This window comes from Artemia franciscana, chromosome 4, assembly GCF_032884065.1.
Source record: "Artemia franciscana chromosome 4, ASM3288406v1, whole genome shotgun sequence".
Taxonomy (NCBI): Eukaryota; Metazoa; Arthropoda; class Branchiopoda; order Anostraca; family Artemiidae; genus Artemia; species Artemia franciscana.
In genome coordinates this window covers 17455260-17473438 of record NC_088866.1, presented here as the reverse complement: position 1 = coordinate 17473438, position 18179 = coordinate 17455260, and the positions used below count along the sequence as shown (strand labels likewise).

General features: G+C 34.3%; 1 protein-coding gene across 1 annotated transcript in view; it reads right to left on the bottom strand.

Moving 5' to 3' along the window:
* LOC136025709 (potassium channel subfamily K member 5-like) overlaps positions 1-18179 on the bottom strand; it is a 111225-nt gene that overhangs the window by 10281 nt on the left and 82765 nt on the right. Inside the window, exons 6-7 of the mRNA XM_065701691.1 lie at positions 12186-12322; positions 510-707 (exon numbers count right to left, since the gene is read on the bottom strand). Coding sequence (XP_065557763.1) covers positions 510-707; positions 12186-12322 — 335 coding nt within the window. The remainder of the gene's footprint in view (positions 1-509; positions 708-12185; positions 12323-18179) is intronic.

Below are 18179 nucleotides of genomic sequence, written 5' to 3'. Positions count from 1 at the left end.
GGCAGTGATATTGAATAAGTATAGCTTAAGGATCCGGTTTCACTGAACGTATATCGAACAACAAAATATACGAAACATATCATTTGGTCCCACCTTTTAGGGCAATAATGAAAGAAAAGTTGAGATGGCTTGAACGCGTTTTAACGATGAAGTATAAGAGATCGTCAAAGATTGAGTTTTTCGGTAAAGAATAAAGGTATGAAAAACTTGAAGATGGAGGAGGGGTATGTGCATCAGTTTTGGCTTCAGGTGGCTTAATACTATAGTGAGTTGTTATAAGTAGTAATTACACAGTAAGTTTTTGCAACCTTAGATCATAAACATGCAATGATTACGCGAGAATCAAAAACTTTCCGTGTTGTAGTAATAAAAATAAATAAATTACGATCTCTGGATATGTGTTTGGCCAGTAGGCACCTTAACAACCTAAAAAAAAAAGATGTTTCTGTGCGGTTTTAAATGAAGAAATAATCGTGGACATTTGAAACTAAAGTATGTTTTTTACCAACCTGTTTTGCCAGCAAATTCTGATGACTTTCTGCTAAATATTCAGGACTTCCTTTAGCTTCTTTTGAAATAAGATTTAGCTGTTCTTTGAATGCTTGTAGCTCTGTAAGCAACCCCAAGACTGTTGATCTTTCTTGAGAGTCTGGCTTTAATTTGTAACTAATATGCAATGTTGCTGACGTCAAAGGTTGAACCATCTCCTGCAATTATTAATTAATTAATTAATAAATATTTTCACAGTCGCTCTACAACACTACTGTACAAGCTCCATTGCTATTCCACTGTATCAGGGCATCACTTTACTCCATCCTGTAACGTTCATGTTTTTATTTTTATTGTATCCTCTTCTCACCCCATAAGGTGAGGTCCTGCATTCCGAGTCGTCTCAGCTGAATTGCAAACAAGCACTATTTTTGACAACTAATGAACCTGTAAAACGTGACTCAACCATCTTAATCTCTTCTTCGTTTTAGTGCTAGTTAGTGGGATTGAACGACGCTTTTCGTACAAGTTGATCAGCAGTCTCTCAAATGAGCACCTAAAACCGTTTACACCAACAATTATCTGTCGTTCATTTTAGTCCTAGTTAGGGGAATGGAACGACGCTTTCCGTACAGCTTGATCACTGTCACTTAAACGAAGATTTAAAACCATTTACACCAAAAACTATCTCTTGTTCATTTTATTCCTAGTTGGTGACCTAATAATGTTGTATGTTTACAGACCGAGTAAGGCAATGCTGATGAAATTCAGTTCCATCTTTTTGATTACAATTGTGACCCTGAGGAGGGCCAAATATAAGGTTGAAACCTGTTTAGTAACCGGCCAAACGTGCTTGGAGCGGCAAAAGCTACCCTAAAATGGAGTAGATAAAATGGAGTAGATAATATGTCTCATATTTGGAATCCAGAATTGGAAGGAAACAAAAGTAACTTTTAGAAAGAGGGTACAAATTTAACAAAATGCCGAAAAAGACGAGCTATATTGAATGCATTGGAAATAATAAGAAAACTTTAAAAACTTCGTAATTTTAGGAGGCTGGACCTTCCGTGCCCTTCCTCCTTCTTACGTACATGTTTAGAATTCCATTGAATTTGGCGTAACTGAAAGCCTGACTGTGCTTGAATTTTCCCAATGTCATTACTAATTTATTTTATTTGGGTGGATAGCAACCTAAAGTCATCTTCTTAGACTTCGAATCTGTAGTCTTCAATCATATTCGGCAATACATAGACTCCTCTGAAATCATCAGACTTCCTCCGTAAGATGTAATCGCTATTTTTCAAAAGCTTTGTATCTGTTAACGGAAAGAAAACCTCAAGGACAGCTAGTTCAATCTTAAAAATTCTTGGATCATCTTCAAGGCCGTATCCAGAATTTTTTTTTGTGGCAGATATTTTTTCGGAGGGGAGGGGTAAAAACGCTTAAGAAATTTTTTATGTATACATTTTGTTACGTTTTTACGAGTTGGACACAAAATTAGGGGGGGGGGAGTAAAATATCCTAAATCACAGCTGGATAAGGCTTTGATCATCCTCATAAAATGAAATCTCTCCTCTTTAGGGATTGCATTCCATTTCTGGAGCCATGAGTCCTAAACTGATTACAATCGCTTATCTGTCAATATTGTTCCGTATTTCCTCATAAAATAAATTTAATTTTGTCTTGTAAGTATTGTATTTTTTAAATTTTTTATACGTTTGGTAAAAAAGAACGCAAAACACCTTTTAACAATTGAAATCTTAAGCAACAGTATCGTTTAAAAACGGATCGTAAACACTAAATTTGAAAAATAATAGATTAAAAAGTCAATGTTAGAAGGTTTCTAATGCTTTATCAATCGATACAGCAGTATAAGTTATATTGTATAGTGAAAAGATACAAAATAAACTTCATGTTTGGTCGGCCTGAGTAATTCATTATGCTTTTTTGTATCTGGAAAGAAAGGGAGGGGGCGAGGCTCATCAAAAACATTTGTTTTTGTTGATTAAAGCTTCTTTGTCTTGTTGTTCAAGGTTCTTGTTGGCTATGAGGAGTACGTTGCTCACAACCCAAAGTTTTTTAAAGTTTTCAGCTCAATAATAAATTTAACGAATTTATGGAATTTAACCTATAAATTGGACACGAGCCAAGTTTGGAGAATATTAATAATTTTCTAAAGAACCAGAATCTTTGAAGTCAGTTTGTTTCCTGCCTTTTTCTTTACGTTGACCTTTAAAGAGAAGTAAGTTATTCTAAGCAAAAATTTGCTAGAGCTAACTTCACTCGAAAAGTCAAATGGATTGAAAGTAACATCTTGAAAGCGGCTGTTTCCAGGAATTATGCCGGAAGTGAGAATATCTTCCTTAGTCCAAAAGTAACTCGGAAGACTATTAAAGCAGTTCCAAGAACTAGAAATTTCCATTTTATAATAACGTGAACAATCCATATTTTCTTCTTTTCCCACTCAAATCAGATGCGCTAGAAGTAAGACTAGTAAGTTAAATAATGTTTATCTTTGCTAAGGCTGAGTGCCAAAGAACAGAATGTTAAGCCTGTGAGGGGTATTCCCAACTCCCTTGGGGGGGAGGCTTCTACGTTTTAAGATCTGTAATAATGAATTTCAAACAAATTAGACTTATATTGATTTCGTGCATGTTTTTTTTTTCGACAAAGAAGATAAAAAAAAAATAATAATCTAAAAACGTAACTTGTAATTTTTGAGAAGTGCAGTGGTACATTAAACGAGTATTTCATCAATTATTTTGCTGTCTAAAGGGGGGCAAATGAAGATGATTTTCCTATCTCCCCTTTTTTCTCCTTTGTAACCATCAGGTCTCAGTAACTCCGGGGTTTGCTGTACTAGGAGAGTAAAGCTTCCTAGAACGTGTCTAACAGCTCAAGTTGGGATTGGGGAACGGTTTTTTTCAATTTTTGAAGTCTATCCTTTCCAATTTATATGGCTTAAGCGGTCCAAAGAAAAAAATTGCTGATTAAAAACTAATTGAAGATGTATGCTGTAGGACAGAGAAGGACTTGAGATAAGAACTTACAAACATATGCCAGGTCATAATTTGGGTCGAAGTTGAGTTCCATTCTCCACTTCATTTTGGATCCAGTAAGGATCACTTTTATTTTTGTGTTAAATGAGCAGTGTGATTAGGAGACGAGACATTTTTTTTTTCTTTTGTGTAGTTTACAGTTTTATTCTACTAGTTCAAAACAACTTTCCAGCTTCTCTTGACCCTTACTATCCACTTCTTTTCTGAAATATCTTATTCATGTCTGTGGTCACATAATGTGGCTTCATCATGCCTTTTTACCGCTCACACATACGAGGTATGACAGAAAAGTAATTAGACTGGTAATACCACAAGTGATCTGGCCACCTTGCACTGTTATACTTGAAAGAGCAAATGTGTCGTCTATCACAATCCTCGGTTCGAGTTTCTATTATGTCTGCTAACTGCTTGAATATTGAGACTGTGATAAGGGAGGTTTTGTTTTCGTCGCGCTTCACGCAAAACAGAACATCAAAATTTGGAGCAACATTGTGCCATTAAATTTTCTGTTAAACTCGAATATTTGGCAAGTTTGATGTTTGAAAAGTATGAACAGATCTGTGGGGAGTATTTTTTATCTTGACCTTAAGTTTTTCGCTGGTACAAAATATTTGGAATGGAGGAGCAAATGCTGAAGGTGAACAACGTTCAGAAGGCGTTCAACTTTGAAAAACAATAAAAACATCAAACACGGGAAATTTTTTTTGAAATCAGACCGTCGATTAACATTATGAATGTTGCGTCAACAATTAAATTTGAACGGGTTCCCCCTTTCCCTTACAAAATCGTCCTTGAAAGGCTCAGAAAAAGCGTGATTAGCACGAGACCAGACATAGCAGAGAATTGATAGCTCCATCATGATGACACCCCATGCCACATTGGCATCTTCATAACAGAATTTTTACCTCAAAAGGAATTCCCGTGGCTCCCCCTTAATACCCCAACTTTAGTCCCTGTGACTTCTTCCTTTTTATCTAAGCTGAAAATATCTTCAATAGATCCTACGCCAGCCTTGAACATCTGGAAAGCGATAAAAAAAAGTGTCGCGTAATCATTTGGGACTTGTATGTGGAAATAAACATGGAAAATGGTCCATTTTATTGTCATTAGTTGAATGGTAAATCAATTGTTAACATGTCTATCAACAGAAGTTTTGATAACGATTCTAGTATACCATTGGAAGAAGTTCATAATCTAAATTATTTTTTCTCGTATGCTTAGTGGTAGGGACTGCTTTTCATATAGTTTTATTTTATCAAAACACATTTACAATACCTTTAGTTTACGATTATATTTAATTGTATGTTATATATCATCTTTCATTTAGAAAACTCCCCTCCTTATTAGCCATTCTTCAATTTTTGAATTCAATCCAGGGATTTTTTTTAACATGAGCATTCACATGAATACTAGTAGTAGTAGAATATGGGCTATGAATACGATGGGCCCCTCTCATCGTATAGACCTATTTTTTCTGGCTATGAACAAAAAACGATACATGCAGAATCATAATGAACATGGCAGGGGCCCATAATCCTCCAGGAGGGTCAACATTTTAAGGGGGCTTCTTTTTTTTAACCTAGAATTTTTGTTTCATGTCTTAAAATGACATTAAATATGTTTATAACAAAAGAAATTCACTTGTGATATTGGTGAATTATGAAATGAATGTTTTTCGCATGTTAGTCGTAATTTTTCCTTTTAGAATTATAGTGTTTGTAGTGACATTTTTTTACTTAGTTAATTTTGAACTTAGAAAATTTTCTGTTTGGATTTATGAACTTAGAAATTTGAATTTATGTTTCAGAAACTTGAACATAAATGCTTATTAAACTTTATTTTTTATTCTACTTCAATGCTTATTAGTCATATTCAAAAAGAGCAAGGAATGATGAATTCAATTTTGTAGCCATTTTGGGTGAAGATGACCCGCAGTCTCCATGCCATGTGGATATATCAATACTAAACGATTTACTGACCATGATCAAGAGTATTCAGAACCCTCAGGAATTGACTAACTCTTCCGTTTAAAAAAAACTGAATTTATCTTCATGGTGTGTCTGTGTGTGTGCACACGTACGTGCGCGCGCGTGTGTGTATTTATGTGTGTGTTTGTGCGTGTGTGTATCTGTGTGTATTATTGAAAAAAAATTTGAGGTTTGGGACTACCATTGAACCCTTGATGGAGAAAATTGATTCGCCCTCCAATAACAACGAACCAGATTGGATCAACAAATTATTAGTAGATTGGTTTAGAGAGGCGAGTGTTGATAATGTAACTCCCCCTAATATTTTATAGGGGGTTTGGGTCAGTCAAGTACATTTGAGCAGCCGAGCATGGTTTGGTTCGTTTTGGTTCGGTTGACCACCTCACCCCTGATACACGTGAGGGTATGTTGAGTCATCTGTGGGATTTAACTCCACGTTCCCCCCTGTAATTCACAGTGACGGTGAAATAGGACAAAATGGCGCGGAGCATGAAAATCCCGTAACGCCCCCTTTTTTGCCGGAATTTTTCGTGTCCAAATCTGCCTTGCACAATTTATGTGTTTATAGGGCTGGTTTGGGGATCCCTTCACCTCACTTATGGCAGGTAGCATCTTGACGAATACAATAAAGATAGTCCACTCTTATGTGGGCGAAATTCGAGCCCTTCTCGAACGACAGGTTCGAGAGGGGGCTAGGAGGAATGGCATTAAGGCATTCATCGCACAGAAGTTTCTTATTTAAAAGAAAAGTCGAGTGAGGTTTATCGGCATTATGTGCAAACTGAAATGCAAACACTTTACCTGGACTTGCACAATTTGAGGGTGTATTTTTGGATTGGGTGGATAGTATTGTAGCTAAATTGGATAAGCATAGTGATAGGGATGGCGGTCGGTGGTTGTATCTATTGAGAATTAAGATATTAATGTGGATAAATTCAAAAAGGATATCATTTCAAAAGGTGAGAGGTGGAAGGGAAACTTTTAAAAATATAATTCAGATTTGAAAAGGTGTAACAGCGTACAACTATAACTAGACATTTAGATTGGAGAAAAATGCCATGTCGGCACTATCCGATAAACTATGTATATGTGTGTGGTTCGAAGGTTCTATCCCCTGGGCACTACCTCACTTCGGACCAAGATGTAAGTGTAAAATATAGAGAACGTCACGCTATGGAGAAGATTCAACAGTGGGTGGCTGGAAGGTGTCCATTAAAACAATCTCCATTTTTTTCCTTATCAGGGAGGGGGGTCCTTTTTCCTCATCTCAGCAGTGTTTCTTTTGTTCTGTCCAAGACAGAGTTGTTGTTGTTGTATTTTGTATGTCAGTGTTCTGTAGTTTTATATAACATTGAATCAATAATTGTTTTACCACCTATTGTTTCCTTGTCCTTAACCTTGCAGCTGGCCTGAAGGGCATCTGGTCTCGGCCAGTCGCCACCAGTGGCCGCCACGCTCTTCTAGGGTTCCTTTTTCTAAGGTGTTTGAGTTGTATCGTTGTTTTTTTTTTTTGTAAATAAAAATGTGATATTCAAGTGTTTTGACAATGTATTTGTATTACGTTTAGCGTAAATAAAAAATACTTATTATTCTTAAATTTGTATGCTCGTACATAAGAAATTATTATCTATTCAATGGATAGACGCATTTTTCAATTATTTGTATTTTGACATTAAGATGAGTCATATTTGTCTATTTAAAAGTCCATTCATATGATTTCTTTACGGGCCACCAATGTTTGGCAAAACGACACTTTTAACAAAAATAATTCAAAATTAAAACAAAATATTCTTAGAAAATCTAAAAAACATCTACTATTGCTACAGCGTCTGGCAAGGGTCCTAAAATAAAATACAAATTATTGCACCAGACATGAAATTAATACAGGGATTCATACAGGGACAGGGTCATACAGGGATGTGTTTAATATTATTGAATCAGACTCTTGGTTGATTATTGATGATTTAGCTGGACCCATTGAAAAATGGTCTCAGGAGAGGCTACAATTAGTCACGATAGGTGTAATAACAGTCATGTAATCCAGAAGATTAGAGCTAGGTGTAATCCAGAAGTCACAAAAGGTGTAATAACAGTCATGTACTCCAGAAGATCAGGGCTGTCACAGTATTAGAGGGATTAGACTGTCGTAGTATCGGAGGGATAGGGCTATTGTAGGATCCATTGAGGAGATCCTACTCTCGTACTAGTTGAACTCTATCTGTAAACACTCACACTTGCTACCTAGAATTCCGGAAATCATGATGGGGAGGAGCTAGGTATTGCATTTGGGGGGGGGGGGGGTGTAATTTGAACTATAGCACCAATATGAGAGTTTCATTAATATACTTTATGATAATTTTGCAACCCACCGTATAATTGATATTTTTTATTTTTACCAATCAGCCACCAAATGGAATCAAACCCACAACCCCATACAAACTATAGGTCGGCCCAGTAATTCAAAAGGCTGTATATTGCACGATGTAGGTTTTGGTGGCCAGTGTTGAACTCCCCCTCCAGTGTTTAGCCCTCACTCCCTCTCCCTGAAAATACCCCCCCGTGGAAAATAACCCCGCGGAAAATACCCCTTTTGGAAAATAAGCCCCTACCCCCCTTGGAAAATACTCCCCACCCTGTGGAAAATGCCCACATGGAAATTACCCAACCATAAAATATCTTCCCGTTGAAAATACGCCCATGGACAATACCCCCCGGTAAATAACCCTCCCCCTAACCCCCTCCGTGGAAAATAAGGTTTCCAAAATTTGAGAATTTTATTTTAGTTTCGGTTTTTATATTTTCCGTAGGGGGAAGGAATTTTCTTACTTGTGTATTATGCGCCACTCACTCAACTTTGTGCTGTGTAAAACTCAAGAACAAACCGGTTTCTTCGTTAGTTTCTTTCAGCTTAGTGTAAGATAAAACAAAGGCAAGTGAGAGAATAGATGAAAAAATATATAATCTGGGCTATATATTTGCACATAAGGGGAGAATAGATGAAAAAATATATAATCTGGGCTATATATTTGCACATAAGGGGGGCGGTAAGTGTTATATGCAGAATAATTGTACCAAACACATCTTGCATGCAGACCTGCTATACTTTAACCCACCCACCCCCTAATTTTTAAATATATAGTTCAAATTTGTTTCTAAATTAACAAAGAAACTAACAAAGAAACAGGTTTGTTCTCGAGTTTCATAAATCGTAAACTTGAGTGAGTGGCGTATATTCCACAAGTACCGGACTTTTTCATGGAGAGAGAGTCAGATTTCCCTGCATTATTTAATAAAGGTCAGAAATTAATTTAAAAAAAAAGTTTTTTTCAACTGAAAGTAAGGAAACTTAAAAACGAACAGAAATTATTACGTATATGAAAGTAGTTGTCCCGTCCACAAGACCTTGCTCTTTTTCGCTAAGTTTTGACTTTTTGTCCTAATTCTTTAAGAACGATTCCAGGAATAAATGGCCGTTTATCTTCGGCTCTCTCTCCATGAAAAATTCCGGTACTTGTGTATTATACACCACTCACTCAAGTTTATGATGTGCAAAACTCCAGAACAAACCGGTTTCTTTGTTAGTTTCTTCTTTATTTTTTAAAGAAATTTGGGCTATATATTTGCACTTTAGGGAGAGGGGTAACTATTTGGCCATTTTGAAGTGGGAAAACAATTCTTACTTCACAATATGCAGAATAATTGTACCTAACACACGTTGCATTCAGACCCGCTGTACTTTACCCCCCCCCCCCCTAATATGCAAATACATAGCCTAAATTTGTTTCTTAAGTAACGAAGAAACTAACAAAGAAATCAAAGAGGGAGACGGATTTCCCGGCATTATTTAAAAACGGTCAGAAATTAAATTAAAAAAGGCTTTTTCATCTGAAATTAATGAGCAGAATCAAAACTTAAAACGAAGAGAAATTATTAGCAATATGAAAAGGGTTGTCTGCTCCTCAAGACCTCGCTCTTTACGCTAAAGTTTTTTTTTATTAGAATTTTAAAACACAGCTGATTAGTCTAATTAGACGGCCATTGTGTTTCAGGAATCGTTCTTACAGAATTAGGACAACAAGTCAAAACTTTAGCGTAAAGAGTAACGTCTTGTTGAAGGGACAACTCCTTTCACATACGTAATAATTTTTGTTCATTTTAAGTTCTGATGTTGCTCCTTACTTTCAGTTGAAAAACTTGTTTTTTCTTTATATTTAATTTCTGACTGTTTTTAAATAATGCCGGAAATCCGCATCTCTCCCCAAAAAAGTCCGGAACTTGTATGTTATACGCCACTCACTCAAGCTTACTATTTGTAAAACTTGAGAACAAACCAGTGCCTTCTTTAGTTTTTTCGTTACTGAAACAAATTTGAGCTATATATCTACATCTTAGTGGGGGGAGGGGTAAAGTATAGTGGTTCTGAATGCAAAGTGTATTAGGTACATTTGTTCTGCATATTGTGAACTAAGAATTATTTTCTGACTTGAAACTGTGTAAATACTTTACCTTTTTTATATATTTACACTTTGTGTAAATACTTATGTGCAAATATATAGCCCAAATTATATATTTCCCATCTATTCTGTCCCTTGTTTTTGTCCTGTCTCATGCTAAGCTGAAAGAAACTAACAAACAATCCATTTTTTTTTTCTTGAGTTTTGCACAGCGTAAACTTGAGTGAGTATAATAAACAAGTACCAAAATTCTTTCCCCCTACGGGAAATAAAAAAAGAAAGCTCAAATAGAATTTTCAAATTTGGAAAGCCTTGTTTTCTGGCGGGTATTTTCCAGAGGGTATTTACTGGGGGTATTTTCTGCTGGGGGTTATTTTTCGCGTGGTACTTTCCACTGGGGTATTTTTTAAGGAATTCTGGGGGGTATTTTCTGCAGGGGGTAATTTCTGTGGAGGGTATTTCCCGAGAGGTGGTGATTTCAGGGGGTATTTTTCTGGGGGGAGAGGTAAACGCCTAGAACCATAAATTTTACAGGAGATTACACCAAAGTTCTTAGGGTTATTGATTTCAATTGGCTAACAATAGTTTGAACAGGGAAATGGTGCATGGGCTTGAAGATCAGAAAACATAGTTTTGGCATCAAAATCCCTCGAATTCTAAGTATTTTTATGCTTAAGAAAAAAGACATGCCGCACTTCGGAAGAAAATGAAAAAGTCTACAACTAAATAATACAACTAAATACATATACAACTAAATAATATATAGCATAGCAAAGTGAGCTAATCGGTTAAATATATTCAATTAAATAGGATGAAATGTAAACATCACTTTTACAAAAGCCGAACATATCGCTTTTTTATCTGCCCCAGACCGGGTGTCCTTTTTCACGATTTAGGATAAGGACCCTTTAAAGCTAGTGATATACACATGGGGGTCGACAATTGTTGATACTTCAATTACATAATCACTATTACAGGAAAAGGTAGCAAGCTTGTCCCCCAGCCTTGCAGCAACTGGGACCCAACCCCAAGTCCCATGTTAAGAAGCCAAGCAGAAATCAACCCACTGCGCTACTGCAGTATTCCTTTTCAGGCTCAGATGAAAACTTTATTCAGATTTTTAGTCGACCAGTTTAGGGTATTGCTGACATTGACTCTTTTTTTGTGTCTTTTACACATTAAGGCCCGAAAAGTTTCATTTAAGAGCTGAGTTAGGGGCGTTGACGAATATTTATCGCTGGCTCTCAATCCTTGTAAGGAAGAGGAGAGACAAGACCTTAAGAATACATTTCAGACCCTAGATTTGATTAGTTGATTCACTCCTGAAGGTTTCATACACGAAACCTTCACATATGAATGTTCTAAGTTTGTAAAAAATTGTTGTTCTGCATTTTTACTTACATATTAACTTTTGGGAGGTTTCTTTTTTTCTTAGCAATTTTTTGGGGTTAACCAATTGTAGTTCTCCATGTTCTGTCTTTACCTTTGCTTACGCTAATAAATTTATGGACCACTCTTGACTTCTAGAAACTAACTCAAGAGATCAAACCTCAAATTTTCATCTTTCCAAGGTAAAACGAGTAGAGGTTTGGAGCTTTTACCTTTTTATAAATCCAACTTCAAGTTCTATTTATTTCCATAAAATAACAATAACAAAAAAAATATCCCAACGGGCTCAATGGCCATTACAAGAAATATAAACTGCAAGAAATATAGCAAGAAACATAAATTGCATTAATATAGCCAGTTTTAAGTATAGAGTGGCTATCATGGTGCTTCTCATTCGGACCCCCCCCCACCAAATGAAGTTAAACTTCTTATAACATCGATATTTTGTCTCACAAAACGAGGAAAGTTGTATTTGGCTTGAGTTTATTGCGGGGGTCTAATCAAATCAATCACAAAAGTTGACAAAGTGACATTAAAATATATATATACATATATATATATATATATATATATATATATATATATATATATATATATATATATATATATATATATATATATATATGACTAAATTATCTTAAAGATTAAATAGAAATAAAATGATTCAGTTAATAATTAAGTGGTTAAATAAAAAGCAAAATGAATTGCCACAATTAAATTGTTTTAGTAAATTGACAGAAGAAAAGCACTTAAAAATGAAGCTAATCTGTAAATTAACTAAATGCCAAAAGAAAAATAATATGTACCTGTAGTTTTGTTGTCAATTTGTGAACGGTATGCCATCCTTCTGAAAAATCGTTTTGAATTTTGTTGAAAATTGCAGAGAAGAGTGCCATTCCAATAAGGACATAAATTGCGCAAAATATTAAGTATTTTTCATTCCCTGAAAAAATAAGGTTGACTATAGATTAAACACGAGTGTTAAAAAAGGACAGAATTCTTAAATTAGCTGTTTAACAAAAAATAAAAGAAATAGCAAACGAACATTTTGTAGAGAATGTGTTTCAGGGTCTTTTTTCACAGTTAAAAAAAAGTTTGGAAGAATAAGAAGATAAGGCTGCAAACGAAGATTAGAATATTGGAAGCTACAATGATGACAGTGGTCAAATATTGCTCTGAAGCATCGGCGCTCCGAAAAGCGGAAGAAAATTTACTAGATGTTTTCCAGGGAAATTGAATAGGGATTGTTCTGGGTACCCGGCTGACTGACCGTATTTCAAACAGTAGGCTCTAGGAAAAATGGGGTTCAATCGCGCTTTCTAGGGGGCTATAATGAAAGAAAAATTGAGATGGCTAGGCCACGTTTTGTGGATGAAGGATGATATACTACCGAAGCTTGTCCTTTTTGGGCCAACCGTCTGGGGCTAAACGGAAAGCAGGTCGTGCTCGTCTGGGACGGGAGGATGTCATAAATAAAGATTTAAAGGAAATGGGAACTTCGTGGGAGGGTGTAAAGAGGGAGGCTTTGAATCGATTGGGCTGGAGGGGGACTTTGCGTAGCTGTGTTGACCTCAGGCGGCTTGATGCTGCGGTGAGTTATTATTATTATTATTATTAGTAGTAGTAGTAGTTGTTTTCATACAAATAATTCCTTTAATTTTCCAGTAAACAAATGTGCAAATTGGTGAAATTTGAACTATCGAGGTTGCTATCAGAATAAATTTCGGTACTTACGAATTATCCTGACCACACTGTTTGATCTGTTTAAAACCTGTTTTTTCTGTGTGCCTTCTAATATATTCAGCTTAGCCTGAGTGAGACAAACTACTAAGCAGGTAAAGTTTAATTAAGTATCAAACAGTTCGTGGTAACGAACTGTAGTAAGGAGCGACCTGGCTCAATAGTAACCGAAACTCTAAAAAATGGAATTTTTATAACAATAGTTACATCAAAAGAATCGCATTTTAATTCTGATTTTACATATATCAGTTTCATTAAATTTGGACTCACCTATCAAAAGTTACGAGCCTGAGAATATTTGCCTTATTTTAGAAAATAGGGGAAACGTCCCTTACAAGTTAAAGAATCTTAACGAAAATTACACCATCAGATTTAGCGTATCATAGAACCATACAGTTGAAGTTTCAGGCTCCTATCTACAAAAATGTGGAATTTGGTATTTTTTGCCACAAGACAGATCACGGATACGTGTTTATTTGCTGTTTTTTGTTTTTTTTTGTTGTTTTTTTCCCAGGGGTGATCGTACCGATCCAGTGGTCCTAGAATGTCGTGTCAGGGCTCATTCTAACGGAAATTAAAAGTTCTAGTGCCCTTTTTAAGCGACCAAAAAAATTGGAGGGTATCTAGGCCCCCTCCCACGCTCATTTTTTCACTTTAATTCAAATCACCCCCCCCCCCACAATTTAAAAGAGCAGTTGTAACCTCCCTCATTGATCGTGCCCTGAATATTTGCTCCGATTCGTGTATAAATACAGAAATAAACTTTATCAGAGATATTCTTTTTGGTAATGGAGACCCCATTCCTTTCGTCAATAAGATAATTAACCATAGAATAAAAATACATTCTTGTAAAAATCGAATAAGATATTTCACAATGTGAGGCTACTGATAAGCCATCAAATATTGTCTATCTTCCGTATATCCCAAAAATCACAACAAAATTAAAAAATGTTTGCACAAAAAATAATCTGTAAGTAGTTTTTACTAATAATTTTAAAATCATTAATTTCCTAAATTCCGGTAAAGATAAAACCCCAGCTACTCGCCAAAGAGGGGTCTATCAAATACCCTGTGATTGTGGAAATTACTATGTCGACAAGACCCATCAGAATCTAGAAAAACGGTTACAGCAGCACAAAGAAGACATAGACAAGGCGTTAATTTCAAATAGATAGATATATAGTTTATTTTAGCCCACCATCAGAACAACAACATGGCGGAGTATAAAGAAAAAATAAAATAAAAAGAAAAAAAAAGGCGAAAAACAATACTTCAAGATTAAACGATTAGATTACATTCACTATATACATTCATAGCTCATTTATGACGTGCAACGGCAGGGAATCTTTGAACAGTGACTTAGGAAAATACTCACTGAATTCTTTGTACTCAAATTTAATTAAAAATGATCTAACAAAATATTTTACTAAACCGATTTATAATAGTATTGAACCAGTTACGAAAAGGCCTTTGAGACAGGCTTCTAAACATGCAAGGTTGGGTCAGAGAAATTGCATTTAATCACTTTGTTCTCTTTAGTTTGAATGAATTTATATTCTCACTTCATTCCATTTGTCAGTCCTGGTTGAACTTTGTTGAAGTAAGGATGCTAGGGCTGTTTTAAAAAGATGCTTTAAAAAACATTGTTAGTTTTAATTCTCACATTTTAGTGTAATTTTACTCATATATATGTATATATATATATATATATATATATATATATATATATATATATATATATATATATATATATATATACATATATATATATTTAAATATTAAGTTTAATGTAAGTTTATTTATATATATATATATATATATATATATATATATATATATACTAGCTGTTGGGCGTAAGTCGTTACGCCCAACAGCCCGCGCGCGTAAGTCGTTACGCGCCATATTAGTTACGGGCCATTGTAGTTGTGTTCCTGTGTCCCACCTGTGAATATATATATATATATATATATATATATATATATATATATATATATATATATATATATATATATATATATATATATATATATATATATATATACTAGCTGTTGGGGTGGCGCTTCGCGCCATCCCAATACCTAGAAGCGCCCCCCCCAAGCCCCCCCGCGCGCGTAAGTCGTTACGCGCCATAATAGTTACGCGCCATTGTAGTTGTGTCCCTATGTCCCACCTGTGAATATAGATAGATATATTATATATATATATATATATATATATATATATATATATATATATATATATATATATATATGGTTTTAACTACGTAAAACTTGCGAATATACAACATTCTTTGCTGTCCCATTGTCTTTGCATATAAATAGATTGTCAGGTTTACCGAATCTTGAACATGCAACATATAATGGTCCATGGGAAAACAATCTGTATTCAGATCTATACCCCATGATTCTAATGATTGCCCTTGAGCTTTGTTGATGGTGATTGCTAATCGACCATTCCCTGTCCCGGTGTCCCGGTCGTCATTTACATCCCCCTGTTTCCCCCGGTGTCCCCGTTGTAGTTGTGTCCCTGTGTCCCGGTCGTCATTTATATTCCCTGTGTCCCGGTCGTCATTTGTATCCCGGTGTCCCGGTCTGTATATACATTCGTTTTTTAGTTTTGTTTTTCTCCTTTATTTTTTTCCTTTTTTTTCTTTTTTAGCTTATTTAGATTTTTAGATTTTTTAGTTTTTTTATTAGTTTTTAGTTTTTTTTTTCTTTTTAGTTTTTTTGTCCCGGTCGTCATTTATATCCCCCTGTTTCCCCCGGTGTCCCCGTTGTAGTTGTGTCCCTGTGTCCCGGTCGTCATTTATATTCCCTGTGTCCCGGTCGTCATTTGTATCCCGGTGTACCGGTCTGTATATACATTCGTTTTTTAGTTTTGTTTTTCTCCTTTATTTTTTTCCTTTTTTTTCTTTTTTAGTTTATTTAGATTTTTAGATTTTTTAGTTTTTTTATTAGTTTTTATTTTTTTTTTCTTTTTAGTTTTTTTGTAGTTTTTACCTTCTTTTTAGTTTTGTTAATTTTTTTTTTTACTTATGTCCTGGTCGTCATTTATACTCCCTGTGTCCCGGTGCTTTGTTGATTGCTAATCGAACATTCCTTTTGTCCTGGTCGCTTTCTCTTTGAGTGTCGTCATTTATTTTTTTCTTTTTTAGTTCTTTTAGTTTTTACCTTTTTTAGTTTTTTTTAGTTTTTTAGATGAAAATTTTTTTTAGTTTTTTCCTTTTTTTCTTTTTAGTTTTTTATTGGTTTTTACCTTTATGTTAGCTTATTTTTCAGTTTTTTCCTTTTTTTTAGTTTTTTTTTTATTTTTTTAGTTTTTTACCTTTTTTTAGTTTTTTTAGTTTTTTTAGTTTTTTTAGTTTTTTAGCTTTTTTACTTTTTTTATTAGTTTTTAGTTTTTTTGTAGTTTTTGCCTTTTTTTAGTTTTTTCAGTTTTTTTTTTAGTTTTTTATTGGTTTTTACCTTTATTTTAGCTTATTTTTCAGTTTTTTCCTTTTTTTTAGTTTTTTTTAGTTTTTAGTTTTTTTAGTTTTTTACCTTTTTTTAGTTTTTTTAGTTTTTTTAGTTTTTTAGCTTTTTTATTTTTTTTATTAGTTTTTAGTTTTTTTTGTAGTTTTTGCCTTTTTTTAGTTTTTTCAGTTTTGACGTCACCTGATCCAGTTTTTTCAGGTGACGTCACCTGATCCACGATCCACAGATCCACAGACAACTTATTTTTATATATATAGATAGTTTTTTTTTTTTACTTATGTCCTGGTCGTCATTTATACTCCCTGTGTCCCGGTGCTTTGTTGATTGCTAATCAAACATTCCTTTTGTCCTGGTCGCTTTCTCTTTGAGTTTCGTCATTTATTTTTTTCTTTTTTAGTTCTTTTAGTTTTTACCTTTTTTAGTTTTTTTTTAGTTTTTTAGATGAAAATTTTTTTTAGTTTTTTCCTTTTTTTCTTTTTAGTTTTTTATTGGTTTTTACCTTTATTTTAGCTTATTTTTCAGTTTTTTCCTTTTTTTAGTTTTTTTTTATTTTTTATTTTTTTTAGTTTTTTACCTTTTTTTAGTTTTTTTAGTTTTTTTAGTTTTTTAGCTTTTTTACTTTTTTTATTAGTTTTTAGTTTTTTTTGTAGTTTTTGCCTTTTTTTAGTTTTTTCAGTTTTTTTTTTTAGTTTTTTATTGGTTTTTGCTCAGCTGTGATGCTTATAAATTCAGGAATATAAGCTTCTGGCTAAAGTAATCAGATTGTGGTGGTAAATATGTTCTTCATATTGGTAATTGCAGGTCAAAAAAGTATCCAAGGGGGATTTCAAAGAAAGCTAAACCTTTCCACTTTTCTCATGATTTTTTTTTTTTAATAAGAGAAAAGTGTATGTAACCATTTATAGCAGAGAAGTCATTAAACATCAACTTTGCATGTGACCCAAGACAGAAGGGTCTTCAAACACAACAACCCACCCAGCCCCGACACCCATTTTAATAAATACGTCGATTTAAGAAAGTTCTTATCTTGGTTTTGAAGAACTGTTTCATATTGCAGCATGCATCTTAGTTCTCCGCCCTCAGGCTTCCGTAAACTAGTAACTAATACGCCGAATGATTTGAGGTGAAAACCTTAAAATGATTAAGTAATTAAGACTTAATAATTGTAGATTTACACAAATGTATAGATTTGTAGATTTACACAAAATTTCCTATATTTGTGAGATGAATTGCCTGTGTTTTTTTTTTGTTTTTTGTTTTTTTTTTATCCCCCTCTCATCCAAATATAAACTCTTGCTTATGGTGAACTTTAACTCTCTTAATATCACATACAAAGATATAAATTGTTGAAAACAGGCCTTCCAGCTAAAGATATCTCAAAAGTTAGCTCAGTGTGTCCTTAAGTATATTCGAATTTAGTCAATCTTCTGATATTCCGCTTTTTGTTCTGCCACACAGAGGTGAAATAATGGTAGGTAAATTAAAAAAAAAAAAAATGACAGGAAAAGGATGTATGCACAAGGAAGAAATTGGCCTTGAACCGGTGCCCCGAGGTCTTTGAGGGTGGGCAAGTGAAAAAAAGATAGA